Source organism: Schistocerca gregaria, chromosome 2, assembly GCF_023897955.1.
Source record: "Schistocerca gregaria isolate iqSchGreg1 chromosome 2, iqSchGreg1.2, whole genome shotgun sequence".
NCBI lineage: Eukaryota > Metazoa > Arthropoda > Insecta > Orthoptera > Acrididae > Schistocerca > Schistocerca gregaria.
The window spans coordinates 475,524,883-475,544,695 of NC_064921.1; the positions used below are offsets into that span (position 1 = coordinate 475,524,883).

At 44.5% G+C, this 19,813-nt stretch overlaps 1 protein-coding gene across 1 annotated transcript in view; it reads right to left on the bottom strand.

The window, feature by feature from the left end:
- LOC126335844 (dynein axonemal heavy chain 5-like) overlaps positions 1-18,487 on the bottom strand; it is a 75,592-nt gene extending 57,105 nt beyond the window's left edge. The window contains exons 1-2 of the mRNA XM_049999314.1: positions 18,298-18,487; positions 2,588-2,736 (exon numbers count right to left, since the gene is read on the bottom strand). Of these exons, the coding sequence (XP_049855271.1) occupies positions 2,588-2,736; positions 18,298-18,487 (339 nt within the window). The remainder of the gene's footprint in view (positions 1-2,587; positions 2,737-18,297) is intronic.
- Positions 18,488-19,813: the final 1,326 nt, after the last annotated feature.

The window sequence follows — 19,813 nt, forward strand, 5'->3', positions numbered from 1 at the left end:
GTCCGACAGATGACGCTTCTTCTGATCAGAATAGCAATAATTAGCATAAAAAAGTAAGACAAAGCATAGATGATGTTCTTTACAGGAAATGCTCAATATGTCCACCATCATTCCTCAACAATAGCTGTAGTCGAGGAATAATGTTGTGAACAGCACTGTAAAGCATGTCCGGAGTAATGGTGAGGCATTGGCGTCAGATGCTGTCTTTCAGCATCCCTAGAGATGTCGGTCGATCACGATACACTTGCGACTTCAGGTAACCCCAAAGCCAATAATCGCACGGACTGAGGTCTGGGGACCTGGGAGGCCAAGCATGACGTAAGTGGCGGCTGAGCACACGATCATCACCAAACGACGGGCGCAAGAGATCTTTCACGCGTCTAGAAACATGGGGTGGAGCGCCATCCTGCATAAACATCGTACGTTCCAGCGGGTGTTTGTCAGCCAGGCTGGGGATGATGCGATTCTGTAACATATCGGCGTACCTCTCACCCGTCACGGTAGCGGTTACAAAACCAGAATCACGCATTTCCTCGAAGAAGAAAGGCCCAATAACGGTAGATGTGGTAAATCCAACCCATACCGTAACTTTCTTGTCGTGCAATGGAGTCTCCACGACACTTCTGCGATTTTCGGTAGCCCAACTTCTGTAGTTGTGGGCGTTGACAGACCCTCGGAGCGTGAAATGAGTTTCGTCGGTCACAACATGTTACTCAACCAATCGTCATCTTCCGCCGTCTTTTGAAACGCCCACACCGCAAATGCCCTCCGCGTCACTAAATCGCCAGGTAACAGTTCATGATGCCGATGGATTTTGTACGGATAGCATCGGAGGGTACGCCTAAGTGCCAACCAAACAGTAGTGCATGGAATGCCGGTGCGACGTGCGACTGCATGAGCGCTGACTTTCCTGCGCATAGATGAACCCGCTACAGTCTCCATTTCTTCCTGAACTGTCTCAGCAGCACTACGCCTTGTGCTCGGTCGGCCACTGCTGGGTCTATCGTCTAAACAATCCGTGGCTTCGAACTTTGAAATCATTCTCGCCACAGCTGCACTTGTCAACGGACCTTTACCCATTCGAATCTCCGTCCTATGGCGGTAGGATCGTAACGCTGAACTAGCACATTCCCCGTTCTGATAATGCAGCTTCACTAAAAGCGCCTTTTCAGGTAAGGTCAACATGCTGCGACTGCTGGTGCATCTGATTCTCTCTCTCATTACAGCTCCTTTTATACACGATTGTCATGCGCAGTCACTGACGTTTTGCTGTCCAGTGCCATTTGTCGGGCATTTTGTGAACTTTTTTTTTGTTCTATTAAAACCCCATGTCATTCCAAGCATGTGTGTCGATTTTTACCCGGTATATATTGATATGTTATCATGATCCATTATACACCCAAAAATTAGTGAACGCATTATTACCGCCAAATGCTCAGAAAATAGATCTAGTTCATTTAAGATATTTTGTATACAAACAAAATACCTATTTCCACTTATATTTTTATTTATTTTACTATCGATATGAAATAGATGTTGTTAAGTAGCAGGAAGTTTTAATTTCATATTTATAACTTTCGCAACCTTTGTCATTTGCAATCACTACTAACATTCTTTACGTAAATAAAGACGTTCCTAAAATAATATGTAATTTAAATTTTCTAGATAATCTAAAAAACCAAAGTCATCTGAAATCATATTTTGACTTATGGTATGTTGTCGAAGGTTCTGGGATGTCTATAAGCTCTATATTACGGCTATTTTGGAACCAAGCGCATTAGATTGATTTGAAAGTCACTTCAGTTCAGTTTTTGTGGCAAGGGTTTTCATATCATTTCAGTTGAGAAAACTTTTTTGTTTTTCATTTTTTTATGTTCTTTAAAACTGTGAAATGTCATATGAAAAGATTATTAAACTGCACATGTTACAGCAAAGCTATTAATATCTCAGTCTGTTCATTTAAAAGAACACTGGACGTTGGAATTGACTATTACGTCGTAATATGTGCCCACACACTGAAGCCATCTTCAAAAGCTAAGTACACTTTCTAAGTTGATATGTTATGTTACCTCCCTTTAAAGTAGGAAAACATTGTTTGTAAAATGATGAACAATACTTAGCAATGTTATTATAAAGAATATTTATGAGTTGTGAAATTATGAAATATTAAAAGGATGGTTCAAATGGTTCTGAGCGCTATGGGACTTAACTGCTGTGGTCATCAGTCCCCTAGAACTTAGAACTACTTAAACCTAACTAACCAAAGGATATCACACACATCCATGCCCGAGGTAGGATTCGAACCTGCGACCGTAGCAGTCGCGCGGTTCCGGACTGAGCGCCTTAACCGCTACTAAAGGGACATTTAGATGTTGTGAGGAGAGATTAGTATCCAAAGGGACTGGGACGAAGGACCTATGTAAATGTATGTACAGTTGTATATTGACTGCGCGCATATTGTAGGAATCATCCCAGCATTCGTCTCAAGTGGTTTATGGCTATCACAGGAACCATCGAAGTTAGCTCCTTAGCCTGCGATATCTGTCGGAAGCAAGCCCAGAATGAGAAAGTAAAGGCGAGTACTCACGTCTGTGACGTTCTTCTGCTCGATGGCGCGGCTGGTGTTGCGGTAGACGATGGCGCACAGGCCCTCGAACCGCGTGTCCTTGCCATCCGACACGATAACGCGCGGACCGCGCACTGCCTTCCCGTCCGCCGGCTGAGGCCGTCCAGACTCTGCCCCCAACATCAAGTATCAGCCGCTGTTATCCTTACTTAAAATGCGACTATCCCTTGCTCCGGAGGATGTATTCTATGACACATCAAGATCATTTATCTACAAAACTCAGTATAATATACAGCATGTTTGAAAATTAACCAACCTGAAGACTGTAGAAACACAATTCACTGAATAAACAATAGGATGTAACAGGCAGTTGTGACTAGCAGATCCACAGGAGTAACAAATGAAGCATATTTGGTAAAAATCGAATCATTTGCTTGGAAAAATATATTTTATAGACATAATGAGATTCAGGTACCCCTATTGATCCGTTTTATGCAAACAGCACTACGTCTAACTGAGAAACCGTATCCAGAGAGGCGCCAGCCAAGTAATCTATACAGGTTCCCTCTCAGAGATTCCGGCGTCTCTTAGCGACCCTTTTTGATCCGTTTTATGCAACCGGCACTATGTCTGTACCAAAAAGGCTACAGCCAAGTAATCTATATAGGTTCCTTCTCAGAGCTTTCGGCATCTGTTAGCAAACGTAATCATACTGTAAAAAAACACAAGTGAGGATTGGCCATGAGTTATACGGTATTTTTGGACCACGATACACCTTACTTCTGCCTTACTTATCCAAGAGCCTCCAATCTCTCTTTGTGTAATTAGAGGTATAGTCATGTGGGTTATGGATGTCTCCGTAAGTTTATTTCATATACAGCAATTGATCTTTCGTAATTGGTTGAGAAATGTTGCCTCATGAAGTGTGTTTCACCATCAGAAGCAACGAAATTAACAGAAGATATCAAAATAGCAAGCGTGGAAGTAACAACTTTCCGGTAGATAACTCAATGAGAAGATTAATAAATGACTCGCCGCCTTAATGTGCTAAAGTAGCATCATAAACAAAATTTGTACAATAAGTCTAAATGTCTTCGTACACTTTAGCAGTTACTCTGCCATATTTTGACAATGTGCTTCACATATCCAGAGCGAACTGACCAATAACATTGTTCTGTCATGTGGGGTTGCATAAAACTATGTCGGTAGTAGCATCTGAATCAGACTACATCAATTTTGTTAATTTCGTTGTTTCCGATGGTGAAACACACGTTATAAGGCAACGTTTCTGAAACAGTTACGAAAGATTAAGTACTATAAACGGAAAGAATCTACAGAGACATCCAAAACCCTCATGACAATAATGCTAATTACTCAGAGAGATTGGAGACACTTGGATAAGTATCGCAGAAGTAAGGTATACCTTGGTCCACAAATACAGAGTAACTCACGGCCAATCCTGACCTGTATTTTTTACAGTACTATACCGTTTGGTAACAGACGCCGAAAGCTCTGAGAGGGAAATTATATCGATTACGTGGCTCCCGCCTATCTGGAAACCGTTCCTGATACAGACGTAGTGGAGGTTGCATAAAATGGATCAGAAGGAGCAGTTGAATCACCCTTGTATAGTACTTACAGAGTCATATTTCTGAAAACAGAAGCTGTTGTGTTGTCGTGCAGTCTTCCCTTACTGGTCATCGAAGTGAAACTGTGGAGTTTCAGTGGAGTGGTCAGACCCAGTCGAATGAAACAGTATGCACACTTGACTAGAATAACACGTGGACACACCACATAGCTTACAGCACTAGGCCTGATCACACAATTAGAAATAATAGTAAATCAGTAAGTGATACAGAACATTCTAAATTCTTAGGGACTTCTACTGATAAGAATCTGAGCTAAACGTCACTGATCGCCTAAGCTCTCTGGGCTATGGAAATCAGGTCTTGGAGATGAAAGTGTCAAAAAGTTGATTTACTTTTCCTGTTTTGACTCACTAACGTTTTATGGCATCATATTCTCAGATAACTCATGATTCAGGAAAAAAGGGTTGCTTGCACTAATGCATGTAATAAGGACAATATGTAGCTCAATAACATCTTCCGGTTTACGAACCATCTCCCTTCGAATAAAACACTCGAGATTTGGATAACTGTCTCCGCCATCGTCATCGGGAGTTAAAATCACTGACTCTTGGGGCTATCAGCTGTCACGGTATTCTGCTTATATAGTTGCAGTAGCAGCGTCTGGAACCTTCCAGGCTCGAAGACAAGTTGGGTAGCTCCCAGCAGCTCCGACCCCCTCGGGACTGAGAAACGTCAGATGGAGCGGGGGCCTGTAACACCTTTGAAACTGACGCTCCCGCATCCCCACAAAAGTCAAACTTCCGTCTTTGCTTTCTCACAATGTCCAACGCCTGCCCCCACGCCTTACTAAGTGTGTACCCCTATTCTCTGTTAAAATTGTTGCTGTTTATTCTAATTCCGGTCGCTTCTTTTACAACAGAATTCTCTCCTGTTTTGAAATTTTGTTTTATGCCCGTTTTCTAGGCATTGTTCAGTCCCAGTCGACTTCTCAAGTTCTCTTCGTTAAATATGTCACGCGTCTGCATAACACTCAGCAACACTGTGAATAGTTTGATCCATGTAAATGTTACCACAGTCACAGGGGATACAATAACTCAAGGAACTGTCTTTAATGGGTCATAACAAATCTCTTATCTTGGACGCGGGCTGGAACACTGACCTCAGTCCCTGTCTCTTCAATATCCGTCCTATAGGACTGATTGTTGCACAGGTACGGTTTATCCAACATGAGGCAGACGAGGAGCAGGCCGTTGTGGCCGAGCGGTTCTAGGCACTTCATTCCGGAACCGCGTTTCTGCTACGGTCGCAGGTTAGAATCCTGCCTCGGGCATGGATGTATGCGATGTCTTTAGGTTAGTTAGGTTTAAGTAGTGCTAAGTCCAGGGGACTGATGACCTCAGATGTTAAGTCCCATAGTGCTCAGAGCCATTTGAACCATTTGAAGCAGATTAGGAGAAACAGCGCAATAATGCAACACAGCGGTGAAATGGAGTTACTGCAAAACAAGCGAAGTCCTTTGCACACCATCACAACCACGGATTTGTTGTCTTGAGTGCGATTGGAAGCAGTGCGCCAGAACAACAAGTGGACCACAAACCAATATAAATAACCATTAGTTTTAACAGAGGCAGCAGCAGTCCAGCAGCTCCTACAAGGACGAGATGGCCACATTGCACGACCGAGCGATATAGAACAACATGCAGCCATTACGGGTTTGGGCCTCCACCGACACACCATCTGTTAGTCCTCATCTTCGGATGTGGTACTTCTCCACCAGTGGGCTGCCTCCTCATCCAACCCAGCAGCGGCCAGACTTCTGCTCTGGAGGAGAGCAGAATAAGACTGGGGCAATTCAGCCACCCACCCTTCTGTGCTGGTGTGGGCACCTGTGAGCCACGTGCCATCACTCACACGGGCGAGATCCAACACCAGGGGTTGGGATTCCTGCACGCAGTCTGGCAGTCTTCAGCGCCACTGACTCTGTCCACAACGGACTGTGTCTCGTATACTGAGTTGCATGCTACTACGTAAGCGGCCCGACTTCTGGTCTGGAGGAGCGCAGAATAAGACTGGGGCAATACAGCCACCCACCCTTCCGTGCTGGTGTGGGAACCCGTGAGCCTCGTGCCATCACTCACAGGGGCGAGATCCAACACCAGTGGTTGGGATTCCTGCACGCAGTCTGGCAGTCTTCAGTGCCACTGACTCTGTCCACAAGGGACTGTGTCTCGTATATTGAGTTGCACGCGACTACATAAGCGGCCAGACTTCTGGTCTGGAGGAGAGCAGAATAAGACTGAGGCAATACAGCCACCCACCCTTCCGTGCTGGTGTGGGCACCTGTGAGCCACGTGCCACCATCACTCACAGGGGCGAGATCCAACACCAGGGGGTGGGATTACTGCACACAGTTGTATGCGACTACGTGAGCTTCTGGAGTCAGCATTCCTAGGCGCCAAAGTCATGGCTGGTAGCCATTAGCTCGCCACCACTGTGCACCGTCCTCACCAAGTCATGTGAGGGGCACTGCCATCCCCTCCACCAAGACAATATGAGTATAGTCGCATGAATGTTAATAAAATGTTTGGAAGTTTGATGTTGTATTTTTAATTAGTTATCATCGGCTTGCTCCCTCATCTTGTGAAACCACCATGACTCATCTCCTCACTGATGTGATCTTGCACCCCCCCTCCCCCCTCCTAGACAACTCCAGCTGATGTCTGACCGCCATGCAGCATGACGTCACAGCAGCAGCTTGTAGTATCATCACACAGTAAGGTGAGCTAGCAACCTGTTGGGTCTACTTGTTTGGGCAGAGAAGAGGGGGCCTAGGCAGGATCTATATTGGAACTGGAAAGTTAGTCAAATCAGTCAGACTGACTAACATGTAGCAGTTTCGTGGGAACTGCAGCAAACACTATTTGCAGCCAGCGAAATGTTCTCAGTGCACTCTGTTTAGGGCATAGTGCATGTGAGGGTATGGCACCAATACACGACAAAATATTTGGCATCAGTTATTAACTTAAATGGCCGAAGTTATCGATCTGCCACGCCATAGTGTGTGTATTACAGCTGCCTTTGCCTTAGCCGAGGTCAGATGTACGAAATAATCTCTTATCACATACGGTGCTTTGCAGGGAACGGTAATTATTGTCACTTGACATGAACATGACTGTTACAGTTGCAACGGGCAGTGTGGGGATTGTGTGGAAGCAGTGCAGTAGTCGAACTGTTAGGCTGTTTTGCTAATGAATTCTTAAAATAGTTATTCGCATCGCGGTTCGTTACCATACAAGTTTCAGTGTGAACGCGACGCTAACATATGGTATCACATGGAATGTGGCTTTGCTGTGCCGAATTAAAAAAATTTCATAATTCTCGAGCATCCGTAAATGAATTCTATTCCGTCATCATCAGCTTCCCTAAATAATCAGCACCTGCAGTCAGTTAATTATTAAATTCGTGGAGAAAGGTGAGCGAGAAATCGCCATAATATAATAACACAGATATGCTATATATGGCTACCATGACAGGATTTCGAATCCTGCAACTATCTTTGAATTCAGAGTGCGATGGCCAGCATCAGTATATGATGATTTAAAGTTGGTATTTTCACCGGTGCCTCGATTTTTCAAGCAACTTTAGATAGGAAAAGGGATATAAGTTGTGAACAATTAAATTGATAATAATTTGCATGTGGATTATAGATACATATAACCTATACATACATACATACATACATAAGAATCTCTGAAAAATGTAACGATAGATGAGACGCAAATCGATTAAAATATAATCCGACGAGAAATAGAAACGCTAATGCGAGAGAATATACATACATATAACATATACATACAAATAACAGTGGCTAGTCAAACTGAGAATAGTGATGTAATTAACACAGTAGACAGTGCTGATCAAGACGAAGTTGCCATTTAACTCATTAATGAAGCAGAAATGGGTAACAGAAATCAAGTACAAGTGTAGTAGCGGAAAATGAAAATTCATTTTGGGTGTAGATGCTGAATCAAGTGAGTCACAATAGAACACAATCGGAGTGGTGCTGTAGGAAGGGATAATGCATTAACGTATTTCTTATAAAAGGAGTCCAGATTTTAAAAAGAGTTGTGATGATCAGGAGCAAAATTTAAATAAAAAGCTCGACTATCTGGAGTAAAATTTAAATAAAATCTTGAAGAGAATGACAAAAAGCTTAGCCATGCTATGTAGGATTAAATGCTGAGAATGAAAATTGAGAGAGGATCTGAACAAAAAACTTGATGAACATACTCAAAAATTGAAAGATATGTTTGATCTAAAGGTAGTGGACAATCGTAACGAGCTGCTGGGCAAGTTTACTGAAGTCAGAAGGGAACTTAATGAGTCTTTGAATGGGTAACAATCTGAGCTAGTGTCCGAAGTCACGACACATTGTCCGTAGATAAGAGTGGAAGTAACTAAAATACACTCAAGTATACTCACATAAGGAAATTGTGAAACAAGCCCTTTTAGACTATGCACTAACTAATAACGGAGTTTTTCGGGCCAAAATTGAGTGCGAGGAAAATGAAAGTACTATCGGATGTGTGCAAGAACAATGTTCTGACTGAAATCAAGAGTGCAGGACTTGGAAGAATCTCTGAAAAATGTAACGATAGATGAGACGCAAATCGATTCAAATATAATCCGACGAGAAATAGAAACGCTAATGCGAGAGAATCGTAGTAAGTGTTGTTGTCCAAATATCATTGTCGACAAAGGGCTCGGTCAAGAACAGTTTAAGAAATTTGTTGACGCGGTATAAAGTAATGTCTGCACAAATTTGAAATGAATCAGAAAAGATCAATTTTGTGTGCGCTACATGAGTGCAGGTGCGAGAACATGGAGAAATCGGTTGTCAGATCAGTACACGACTTATGCAGGTTTTGAAAATGAGTTTCTCCGCATGTGTTGATCGCGAGTAAAACAGCGAAGTATTAAAGAAAAATTATTTGCATTGCGCAGTTACGATCGCAAGGAAGGAACCATGCATAATTTTCTTCAGAAACACCGGGAGCGGAACAGCTATTTAGACGACCCCATTAATGATGAAGATTTGATTATAATGTTAATAAAGCATTTACCGTAAATAATGAGAAAGCAATTTGTGTTATGCACGTTCGAGGATTCTGACGAGTTGTTGCGGGTTGTTGATCGTTTACAAGAGACCGTTGATGAAGAAACGCCTGGTCAATCGGAACAGAATATGACACGTCACATCATGAATCTCATCGATGCGATGCACCGCAGCAAGATAATTTTGGGCGCCCGTCGTGGACTCAGCAAAGCGACAATCGATCATGACACAACGACACGAGGAAAGGTGAACAATCGCGAAATTGTGCGCATAATGATGATGGGCTCCGACGTGAAGACAGGAGGGAAAATGATTTTGACAGACGGAACCAGCAGGAAACACACGATCGAAGTTTGCGAGAGCATTCACCGCTCCGAAATATGGATGACAGACACCTACATAATGAGCGGTCGCCGGTAAACTGCTATTAAATGGCTCTGAGCACTATGCGACTTAGCTTCTGAGGTCATCAGTCGCCTAGAACTTAGAACTAGTTAAACCTAACTAACCTAAGGACATCACACACATCCATGCCCAGGGCAGGATTCGAACCTGCGACCGTAGCGGTCGCTCGGTTCCAGACTGTAGCGACTAGAACCGCACGGCCACTCTGGCCGGCAACTGCTATTAGTTTCCGTAGTTTCCGAAGAGACCCGCTGCGGAAGAGGCGATCTGTTTACCAGGTCAGACGTGAGAACACAAATGATTAAATGCGATAATAAAGACATTAAGCCTGAACTACCGGAAGAAGGTTGATGTTTTAAGTCCATTGATTAAAGCTAGTGCAAGTAGTCGGAAAATCACAGCATTTCAAAATTCGGGGAGTGAGACCACAATTATCTCCAAGAAGTTATATGAGCAGCTATGAGAGATGGTACAGGAGGCTTTTTCCCCCTCAGTAGTGCGCATGTAGTTACTGCAACTGGACACAGAAATCATGCTGCTATTGGGCAGGCACTTATTAGGTGCACGTTTCTGGAAAGATATTTTGACATGGCGGTGCCAATTATTGATTCTTTTGTGGAGGACCGGATTTTTGGCAATGACTGGCTGCCGGCCGCGGTGGTCTCGCGGTTCTAGGCGCGCAGTCCGGAACCGTGCGACTGCTACGGTCGCAGGTTCGAATCCTGCCTCGGGCATGGATGTGTGTGATGTCCTTAGGTTAGTTAGGTTTAAGTAGTTCTAAGTTCTAGGGGACTAATGACCACAGCAGTTGAGTCCCATAGTGCTCAGAGCCATTTGAACCATTTGAATAACTGGCTAACTGAAAGAAGGTTTAGGTCTGATTTTGGAAAGGGATCTTTAGTTATTTTTGATAGGAATGAAGAATTGGGAAATAATTTCGTAGTTTTTGCCGGAGAAAAAGGAGAAGCGCCTGCTGGGTTCGGATTTAGAATTATCCGAAAGAAGATAGATGATAAGATCCAAGCGCCAACATATATGAAGGTAATGCATCCACAGATAGAGAGGAAGAAAAGCAGGAAGTCATGATGAATATTCAGGAAAAATAGAAAACTTGAGTTATTTGCCCCCACGCCTTATGGAAGAAATGCTAGAAGTTTTACGTGTGCATGCAGAGGTCTTTTCAGGCACACCTGGACTAATGAAGGGATGTAAATGTCAAATTAAAGTGCGATCACACAGAGTTTTAAAAATTAAAACTCGAAATAATATTCTTCAGAAACTCTGTCGCACATCATGGGGATCCTCTGGATCCACACTCCTTAATTCAGTTCTGCGATCGGTTTTCCTGTTGCGGACTATTGCTTAGACAACTAGTGCTCACGCAAGACTTGTTGCCACAAAGGTCATCCAAAACATGGGTCGTATAGCTAGTATAATCAGTAGTACAACTGCTTTCTGTCTACCCCTACTTAGGCACGTGCCATATCCATCATCCCTGCAGAGGAAACGTGTACTTGTACGGGAGTACAAAAAACTACACAAAAATTCTCACCTTCCTGTTCACATAAATATTTTAGCCATCAGTGAAAGAAAGCGTCGTTCTCGTCACACAACCCTGGAAACCGCATGGATGTCAGTTGACAAAGGCCTTAATACTACTGACTCCTTTGGACACACTTGGCAGATTAATGCCACGACGGAACAATTTAAGTTACCGTGCATACTAACCCAGGCACCACCTGGCTCTGAACTGCCGCACTGAATGAGATCGGCTCTTCTACATCTATGTCTATATCCACATACATACTCCGCAATCTACTTTGCGGTGCCTGGAGGAGGGTGCCCTGCACCACTACTAGTTATTTGCTTTCCTGCTCCGATCCGAAACAGAGCAAGGAAAAAACGATTGTCTACATGCCTCCGTACGAGACATAATTTCTCGTATCTTATCTTCGTGGTTCTTATGTGAAATGTATGTTGGCGGCAGCAGAATCGTTGTACAGTCAGCTTCAAATATCGGTTTTCTAAATTTTCTCCGTAGGGTACCTCACAAAGAACGTTCCCCTCCCTTCAGGAATACCCATTTGAGTTCCCGAATCATTTACTTTCATATACTTGCATGAAAATACTTGCATATTGTTCGAACCAACAAATCTAGCAGCTAGCCTCTGAATTGTTTCGATGTCTTCCTTCAATCCGACCTGGTGGAATCCCAAACACTCGAGCAGTACTCAAGATTATGTCGCAGTAGCATCCTATATACAGTCTCCTTTGCAGATGAACCACACACTCCTAAAATTCTTCCAATAAACAATGTCGACCATTCGCCTTTCCCACCGCAATCCTCAAATGCTCGTTCCATTTTATATCGCTCTGCGACGTTACGCCAAGGTATTTAAACGATGCGACTGTGTCAAGCAGGACACTACTAATGCAATATCCGAACATTAAGGATTGGTTTCTAATCATCCGCATTGACCTACATTTTTATTCATTTAGAGCTAGCTCTCATTCATCACCATCTAGAAATTCTGTACAAGACATCTTGAATTCTCCTACAGTCACTCAACTACTACTCCTTCATGTGCACCTCAGCGTCGTCAGCAAAAAACGGCAGGTTGCTGCCTACCTTGTCCTCCATATCATTTATGTACAGGGTGGTCCAAAAGTCTGTAAAAACCCTGATAACATCCAAATGGAGTACAAACAAGGAAACACAGTCCCTACACACGAGTAACTGGAAGGGGGAAACTTTATATGCTATGCCACCAACATGGCGGCCATCTTTAAAGCCGCCATCTTGGATTCAACTCCTAAATTTCAAATGGGAATGTGGTCATGTGACATATCAAACAGAGAGAGAATTTCACCAGAAAAACAATGCCGTTGATATTTTAAACATAGCTTTATTCATTCTCGGGTTATAGCCTATTACTTGCGGCTGCAGTGGGACGCTCGGCAGCGTGAGTATTACGTACTGAGAAGTCATAAAGAGGGGTCTGAAACGGTGCAAAGTGACTATCCCCTGCCTGATATGTTACATGTGTTTAACTGTTAGTTATCATTTACTCATGCTAACGTTTTAATCATTGTTTGCTTATTTACAGGTTACAATATGTCCTTAACACTTGAAGAACGCATTGAAATCATCTTGATATCAGGAGAAGGAAGCATACGGTTCATTGCTGAGGATTTCAACAACCGTCACCCAACCAGACAGCCCATCACTCACAGCGCAGCTGCCAAGCCTTTGGCCAAATTCCAAACAACAGGTTCTGTCGCAGATAAACGTAAGTCTGAAAGACCAAAATCCGCCACCGATGAAGCAACAACAGTGAGCAAGAGTCCGCAACGGAGTACTCGTCGCCTGTCACAAGAATGTGGGGTTAGCCGCACCTCCATACTGCGAATTTTATCGCAGCACTAATGGTACGTGTACAAAATTCAGCTGCTCCAATACCTGGACGAGTATGACCCAGACCGTCGGTACAGTTCGCAGAATGGGTGACACGGCAACTGCAGATAAACCCACGTTTCCCCTGTTAGGTGCTGTTCAGTGATGAATCCAATTTCTTTATCAATGGTGAAGTGAACAAGCAGAATCACAGATACTGGTCCGACACAAATCCGCACTGGATTGATGCTTCCAAAATGGTCGACTCACAAAAAGTGATGGTCTGGTGTGGTGTGTGGGGTACCAAAGCCGTTGACCTCTTTTTTATTGATAGTTCGTTAACAGCCAACTGTTATCTGAGGTTATTGGATGAAGAAGTGTTTCCTTCGTTGTTAATAGAGGACGAGACATTTCCGTAATTCTTCCAGCATTATGGAGCCCCACCACATTATGGGCACAATGTGCCAGCATACCTGGATGTGCAGTTCCCTCAAACGTGGATTGGTCGTAGGGGTGCTGTGGAGTGGCCACCACGTTCACCAGGTTTGACTCCTTTGGATTTTCATCTTTGGGGTCATGTCAGAGCACTGGTTTATTCTGTGAAAATACAGGATTTGCATCATCTAAAGCAGCGCATTGTTGATGTGTGTGGTCAAATTCAGCCAGATGTGTTGATAAAAGTTCATCAGGACTGGGTTCAGAGGATAGCATTAACAATCCAACATAATGGACAACATATCGATCCAATCCTATGGCTGTTGATGGTCTCTCGGGACTGTGTAACATCGGCGTAATGTCTCTTCGGCATATAACACACATGTTGCCAAGCGTCCCGCTGCTGCCACATGTAACTGGCTGTAACCCGAGAATGAATAAAGCTATGTTTAAAATAACAACGGCATTGTTTTTCTGATGAAATTCTCTATCTGTTTGATATGTCACATGACCACATTCCCATTTGAAATTTTGGAGTTGACTCCAAGATGGAGGCTTTCAAAATGGCCGCCATGTTGGTGGCATAGCCTATAAAGTTGCCCCCTTCCCGTTCCTCATGTGTAGGGACTCAGGTTCCTTGTTTGCTACTTCATTTGAATTTTATGAGGCTGTTTCCGGACTTTTGGACCACCCTGTATATAGAAAATACACTCTTGGAAATGGAAAAAAGAACACATTGACACCGGTGTGTCAGACCCACCATACTTGCTCCGGACACTGCGACAGGGCTGTACAAGCATTGATCACACGCACGGCACAGCGGACACACCAGGAAAGGCGGTGTTCGCCGTCGAATGGCGCTAGCTGCGCAGCATTTGTGCACCGCCGCCGTCAGTGTCAGCCACTTTGCCGTGGCATACGGAGCTCCATCGCAGTCTTTAACACTGGTAGCATGCCGCGACAGCATGGACGTGAACCGTATGTGCAGTTAATGGACTTTGAGCGAGGGCGTATAGTGGGCATGCGGGAGGCCGGGTGGACGTACCGCCGAATTGCTCAACACGTGGGGCGTGAGGTCTCCACAGTACATCGATGTTGTCGCCAGTGGTCGGCGGAAGGTGCACGTGCCCGTCGACCTGGGACCGGACCGCAGGGACGCACGGATGCACGCCAAGACCTTAGGATCCTACGCAGTGCCGTAGGGGACCGCACCGCCACTTCCCAGCAAATTAGGGACACTATTGCTCCTGGGGTATCGGCGAGGACCATTCGCAACCGTCTCCATGAAGCTGGGCTACGGTCCCGCACACCGTTAGGCCGTCTTCCGCTCACGCCCCAACATCGTGCAGCCCGCCTCCAGTGGTGTCGCGACAGGCGTGAATGGAGGGACGAATGGAGACGTGTCGTCTTCAGCGATGAGAGTCGCTTCTGCCTTGGTGCCAATGATGGTTGTATGCGTGTTTGGCGCCGTGCAGGTGAGCGCCACAATCAGGACTGCATACGACCGAGGCACACAGGGCCAACACCCGGCATCATGGTGTGGGGAGCGATCTCCTACACTGGCCGTACACCTCTGGTGATCGTCGAGGGGACACTGAATAGTGCACGGTACATCCAAACCGTCATCGAACCCATCGTTCTACCATTCCTAGACCGGCAAGGGAACTTGCTGTTCCAACAGGACAATGCACGTCCGCATGTATCCCGTGCCACCCAACGTGCTCTAGAAGGTGTAAGTCAACTACCCTGGCCAGCAAGATCTCCGGATCTGTCCCCCATTGAGCATGTTTGGGACTGGATGAAGCGTCGTCTCACGCGGTCTGCACGTCCAGCACGAACGCTGGTCCAACTGAGGCGCCAGGTGGAAATGGCATGGCAAGCCGTTCCACAGGACTACATCCAGCATCTCTATGATCGTCTCCATGGGAGAATAGCAGCCTGCATTGCTGCGAAAGGTGGATATACACTGTACTAGTGCCGACATTGTGCATGCTCTGTTGCCTGTGTCTATGTGCCTGTGGTTCTGTCAGTGTGATCATGTGATGTATCTGACCCCAGGAATGTGTCAATAAAGTTTCTCCTTCCTGGGACAATGAATTCACGGTGTTCTTATTTCAATTTCCAGGAGTGTAATAGCGGTCCTATCACACTGCCCTTGGGCACTCCTGACAACAGCCTTGCCTCTGACGAACACTCGCCGTCGCCGGCAATCCACTGGATTCTATTGCTTAAGAAGTCTCCGAGTCAATCACATATCCGGTAACCTATTTCATGTGCTCTTAGCTTCGTTAACAATCTTAAAATGAATAACAACCAACACTGGACGATGTGCCGATTCTCTGCACAAGTGGAAAAAAATAAATGCTTCAAGTTGTAACTATGGCTCTGAAAAGGAGACTGTTCACCATATAGTTCAAGAATGTCCTGTGGGAGCCTTCCCTGGCGATCCGACAGAGTTGCTGGTGATGAAGGAGGGGTCAATAGATTACATTAGTGGCCTGGATACTAGATTATAATTTGAGATAATTGAGGGGCTTAGAGTACAAGTGGTAAAGCTGACATTTTGAAAATGATGTAAGCACACATTTGTAAAGCTGAAGAGTGTCTCTCTTCACAGTAAAAGAACTACAAGCGATTTCCTGCATAGTTGTGATGATAAAGTTTAGGCTCCAAGTCAGTTCCTGGACTGCATTTAGAACACAATAGATAAAATGACGGACGAAAGGAGAATTGCTGCTATCTTCAATGTACTTTCAGGTGCGCATTTTTTGAAAGTAGTGCAACTGCCTAACGTGCATTCTTTTAAGATTAATTATAGGAATATTTAACGCATGTTTAAAAGGGGCCTGTTTTGAAATAGTGGATGTACATCTTGAAGCAAAACAATAAATCACAAGGTCGTTGAATGTGGCCATACGTACGAGGAATGTGATAATGCAAAGAAACACTTGAAATATGTATTTGTTCCGTAAGACAGGGTGGAAGCCTGAAGAAAGTCAGCGTAAAGTTTTCCGTAATGGAAATGAAAACAAAAAACTTTCCTTCAGTTAAAACCACGGATGCCATGGCAAAGAATAAAGTTGTTAAATACACTCAAGGAAACAAAATACAATGGCGAAATGTTAGTTCAAATGGTTCAAGTGGCTCTGAGCACTATTGGACTCAACTGCTGTGGTCATCAGTCCCCTAGAACTTAGAACTACTTAAACCTAACTAACCTAAGGACATCACACACATCCATGCCCGAGGCAGGATTCGAACCTGCGACCGTAGCAGTCGCACGGTTCCGGACTGTGCGCCTAGAACCACGAGACCACCGCGGCCGGCGCGAAATGTTAGTAGGATCAGTATTAGCAACGAAATCTTCTAACTATACCTTTCAAGTATTCGCTGTAAATGTGATTTTGAGTTTATTGAAGAGGATTTTAGGAGGCACAAAATTGGTCACCTACCAATGCCTCTTCTGCAGGCTTTGCATCAAGATGAGTACGATATAAAATTTGATAAGTGGAAAAATTTTCAGGAAACAAGGCACTACAAACATCCAAGTTCTCGTGAGTTCTGTAACAATATATTCCATTCCCAGACAGCAGTTGCCATTTTTTTGTAAGGAGAGCGAATGAAGAAATTAAGTGGTCAAAGAAGGACACAAGCAAAGCTGAGAAATGCACAACGCAGTGGTACAGTATGAGAGTGTTGCCTCAGGAAGAGCATTCTCATAGAGTTACCAAGGATGGAAACTATTCTGATTCTCTACTGAGGCACTGACTGTGAGAGGATTGTAGAAGGTGACACTGAATCGTCCCTAGTACGTGTTGAAACAACATCAATATATTTTTTTTGTATTTTTATGTTGTTTGCCATTTACTTATTGTTTTCCAGTTTATTATATTAATTTTGCATTAATTATACATGTACTGTTTTTAGACAGCGAACATGTACTATGAGGGTCATATGTGTTGCACCAAAAAATCTTCAGAATTAAGCACAGCAAAGAAAATGGTTTTGCACTTCTACCTGATTTAGTGTAAAAAGTTTTATGATGCAAGGAGTGTAAGTATTTTAATACTTTATAAAAAAAATAATGCAGAAGTGCTTACAATCTCTGTCCACACCTACAGATATACATGGAGTAAGTGACCATTAGAAAAAATCTGATTTTTCGATAGGAACTCACATAATTTATAAATATTTGGCCGTTGGGATGAGTACTGGCCGGTCCGACCGGTTAGCCTGCTACTGATAAGTTTATGATAAATAACGCGTAAAAGGTATCTCCTTTTCTGGGATGACAATGACTTTATTCGTTCGTAGGTCAAATAAAACAGAACGTCTTTTAGACGCTGTGTACGCTGTACGCAAAGACAAACTCGATAGAGAACGAATACGGCTCTTGTTCACTCGTTACTAAGGGCTAAGCACAATCAAAGAACTCAACACAGAGTAAACACGAACATGTAAATTGTTATGAACTAAGAGTAAACGACAAGAGTTTGCAAACAAAACACAGAGTTCCTGGCGGCCGGCGCGGAACTAATTTGACAGAGCGAAATCGAACACAAGCGGCGCAATTAACGCTTGAAACACTCGCGCATTACATTATACCGAAGTACTGGTCGCTGTCGTTACAAATAGCCATTTACTTTGGCAGTCATTTACAAAGTTTGCTTCGACCAGCACTTGTACTCTCAGCCCCGCAATTGTTAATATTAGTCTTTATAATGTAGCCGCACGCTAAATAATATCTGAAACAAATAAACTAGCTCGTTGGCCGACAGGAATGTTGACGCACCTGGACCGGGCGGGTCCATATCTGCACACATGAAGAAGAGCGCCTGGCGGCCGCCCTGGGCGACCAGGCTGTGCAGCAGCTCGGTGTGTCGGTTGGCGTCGAGCACCCCCTCCTCCACCAGGTTGGCGTCGATGTTCATGTGCAGCGCCGCCTGCTCCATGATGAAGCGGTGCGTCGCCGTCAGGCCCATCCCGCGGTCCGACCGCGCCTCGCGAGCCTTCGCCTGCACCAAACGTCCCTACTCACTAACTTCACTTTCATAAACCATCAAATGCGGTACCTTCAAACGTAGCCACAGACAGAAACCTTGGCGTCAAAAGGCAAAGTACAACGTGCGACGTAGTCTCGCGATTGCCATTCCCTGGTAAGCCTTGGATACCTGAAAAAATGGTGCTGCGTCGGTTAGTCGCTGGAAGAAATGCATTGTTTGTTACAAAAACAGTTATTAACCACTAACTTGATCATATGTTTCTTGAACACATTTTGTCGTTTCTTGCTATTGCCGGTTTCGACCGTTTCGTTCATTGGATTTACAGGACGAATTATTAATCGGCTGTTGAATGCTTTGAATGGCTAGATGCCAGTGAATGTGTCTTTTTTTTTTACCTATTTCAAGAGTTACAAGTGGCTTGCTATTTGCACTTACAAGTAGGACAACCTTATTTTTCATCAACGTCACATGTTCTGCATGCACTGACAGCAGGCAAAAATGCCACAAAGTAATATGTCATCATACACTGATCAGCCAGAACATTATGACTGCCAACATACTATCGACGTAAAATAGTCCAGGCAATAGTAGCGTCACCTGACAAGGAATGACTAGTCAGATGCACGCATGGTGCATGTAGTATCAGTGAGTGGGTTGTCCATGTGTAGAATGGGGATGCTGCGCGATTTAGCTGATTCTGACCGCAGGCAGATTGTAATGGCTCAGAGGCTCGGCACGAGAATTTCGAAAACTGCACGGGTGTTCGAGGAGTGTTGTGGTGAGCGTCTTCCAAAAGTGGCGAAACCAAGGCGAATCACATCCAGATGTCATGGGGTTGGGCAGCCATCCCTCATTATTGATGTCGGATGTTGTAGGATGTACAGACTGGTAAAACAGGACGGACGGCGAACTATGGCAGAACTAACATCAGTCCTTAATGCTGGGCAGAGTGCAAGAGTATCTGAACACACAGTGCACTGAACACTCCTAACGATGGACCTCCGCAGTGGACGACCCTTGCAAGTACCGATGTCCACTACGACATCGACAACTACCACCGAAATGGGCATGTGACCATTGGCACTGGATGTTGGTGCAGTGGCAGAGCGTAACATGGTCTGCTGAATCCCGATACCTTCATCATGCCGATTGGAGGACGGGGATTCGTATTCTTCCAGTGAAGAGCTCCTTGACACAGGTACTGTGTGATGGAGACAAGCTAGTGGCGGTTCCATTATATTATGAGAACCAAACAGGTGGGCATCCATGGGCCTAGTGGAGCTCGTGCGAGGCACCATAACAGCC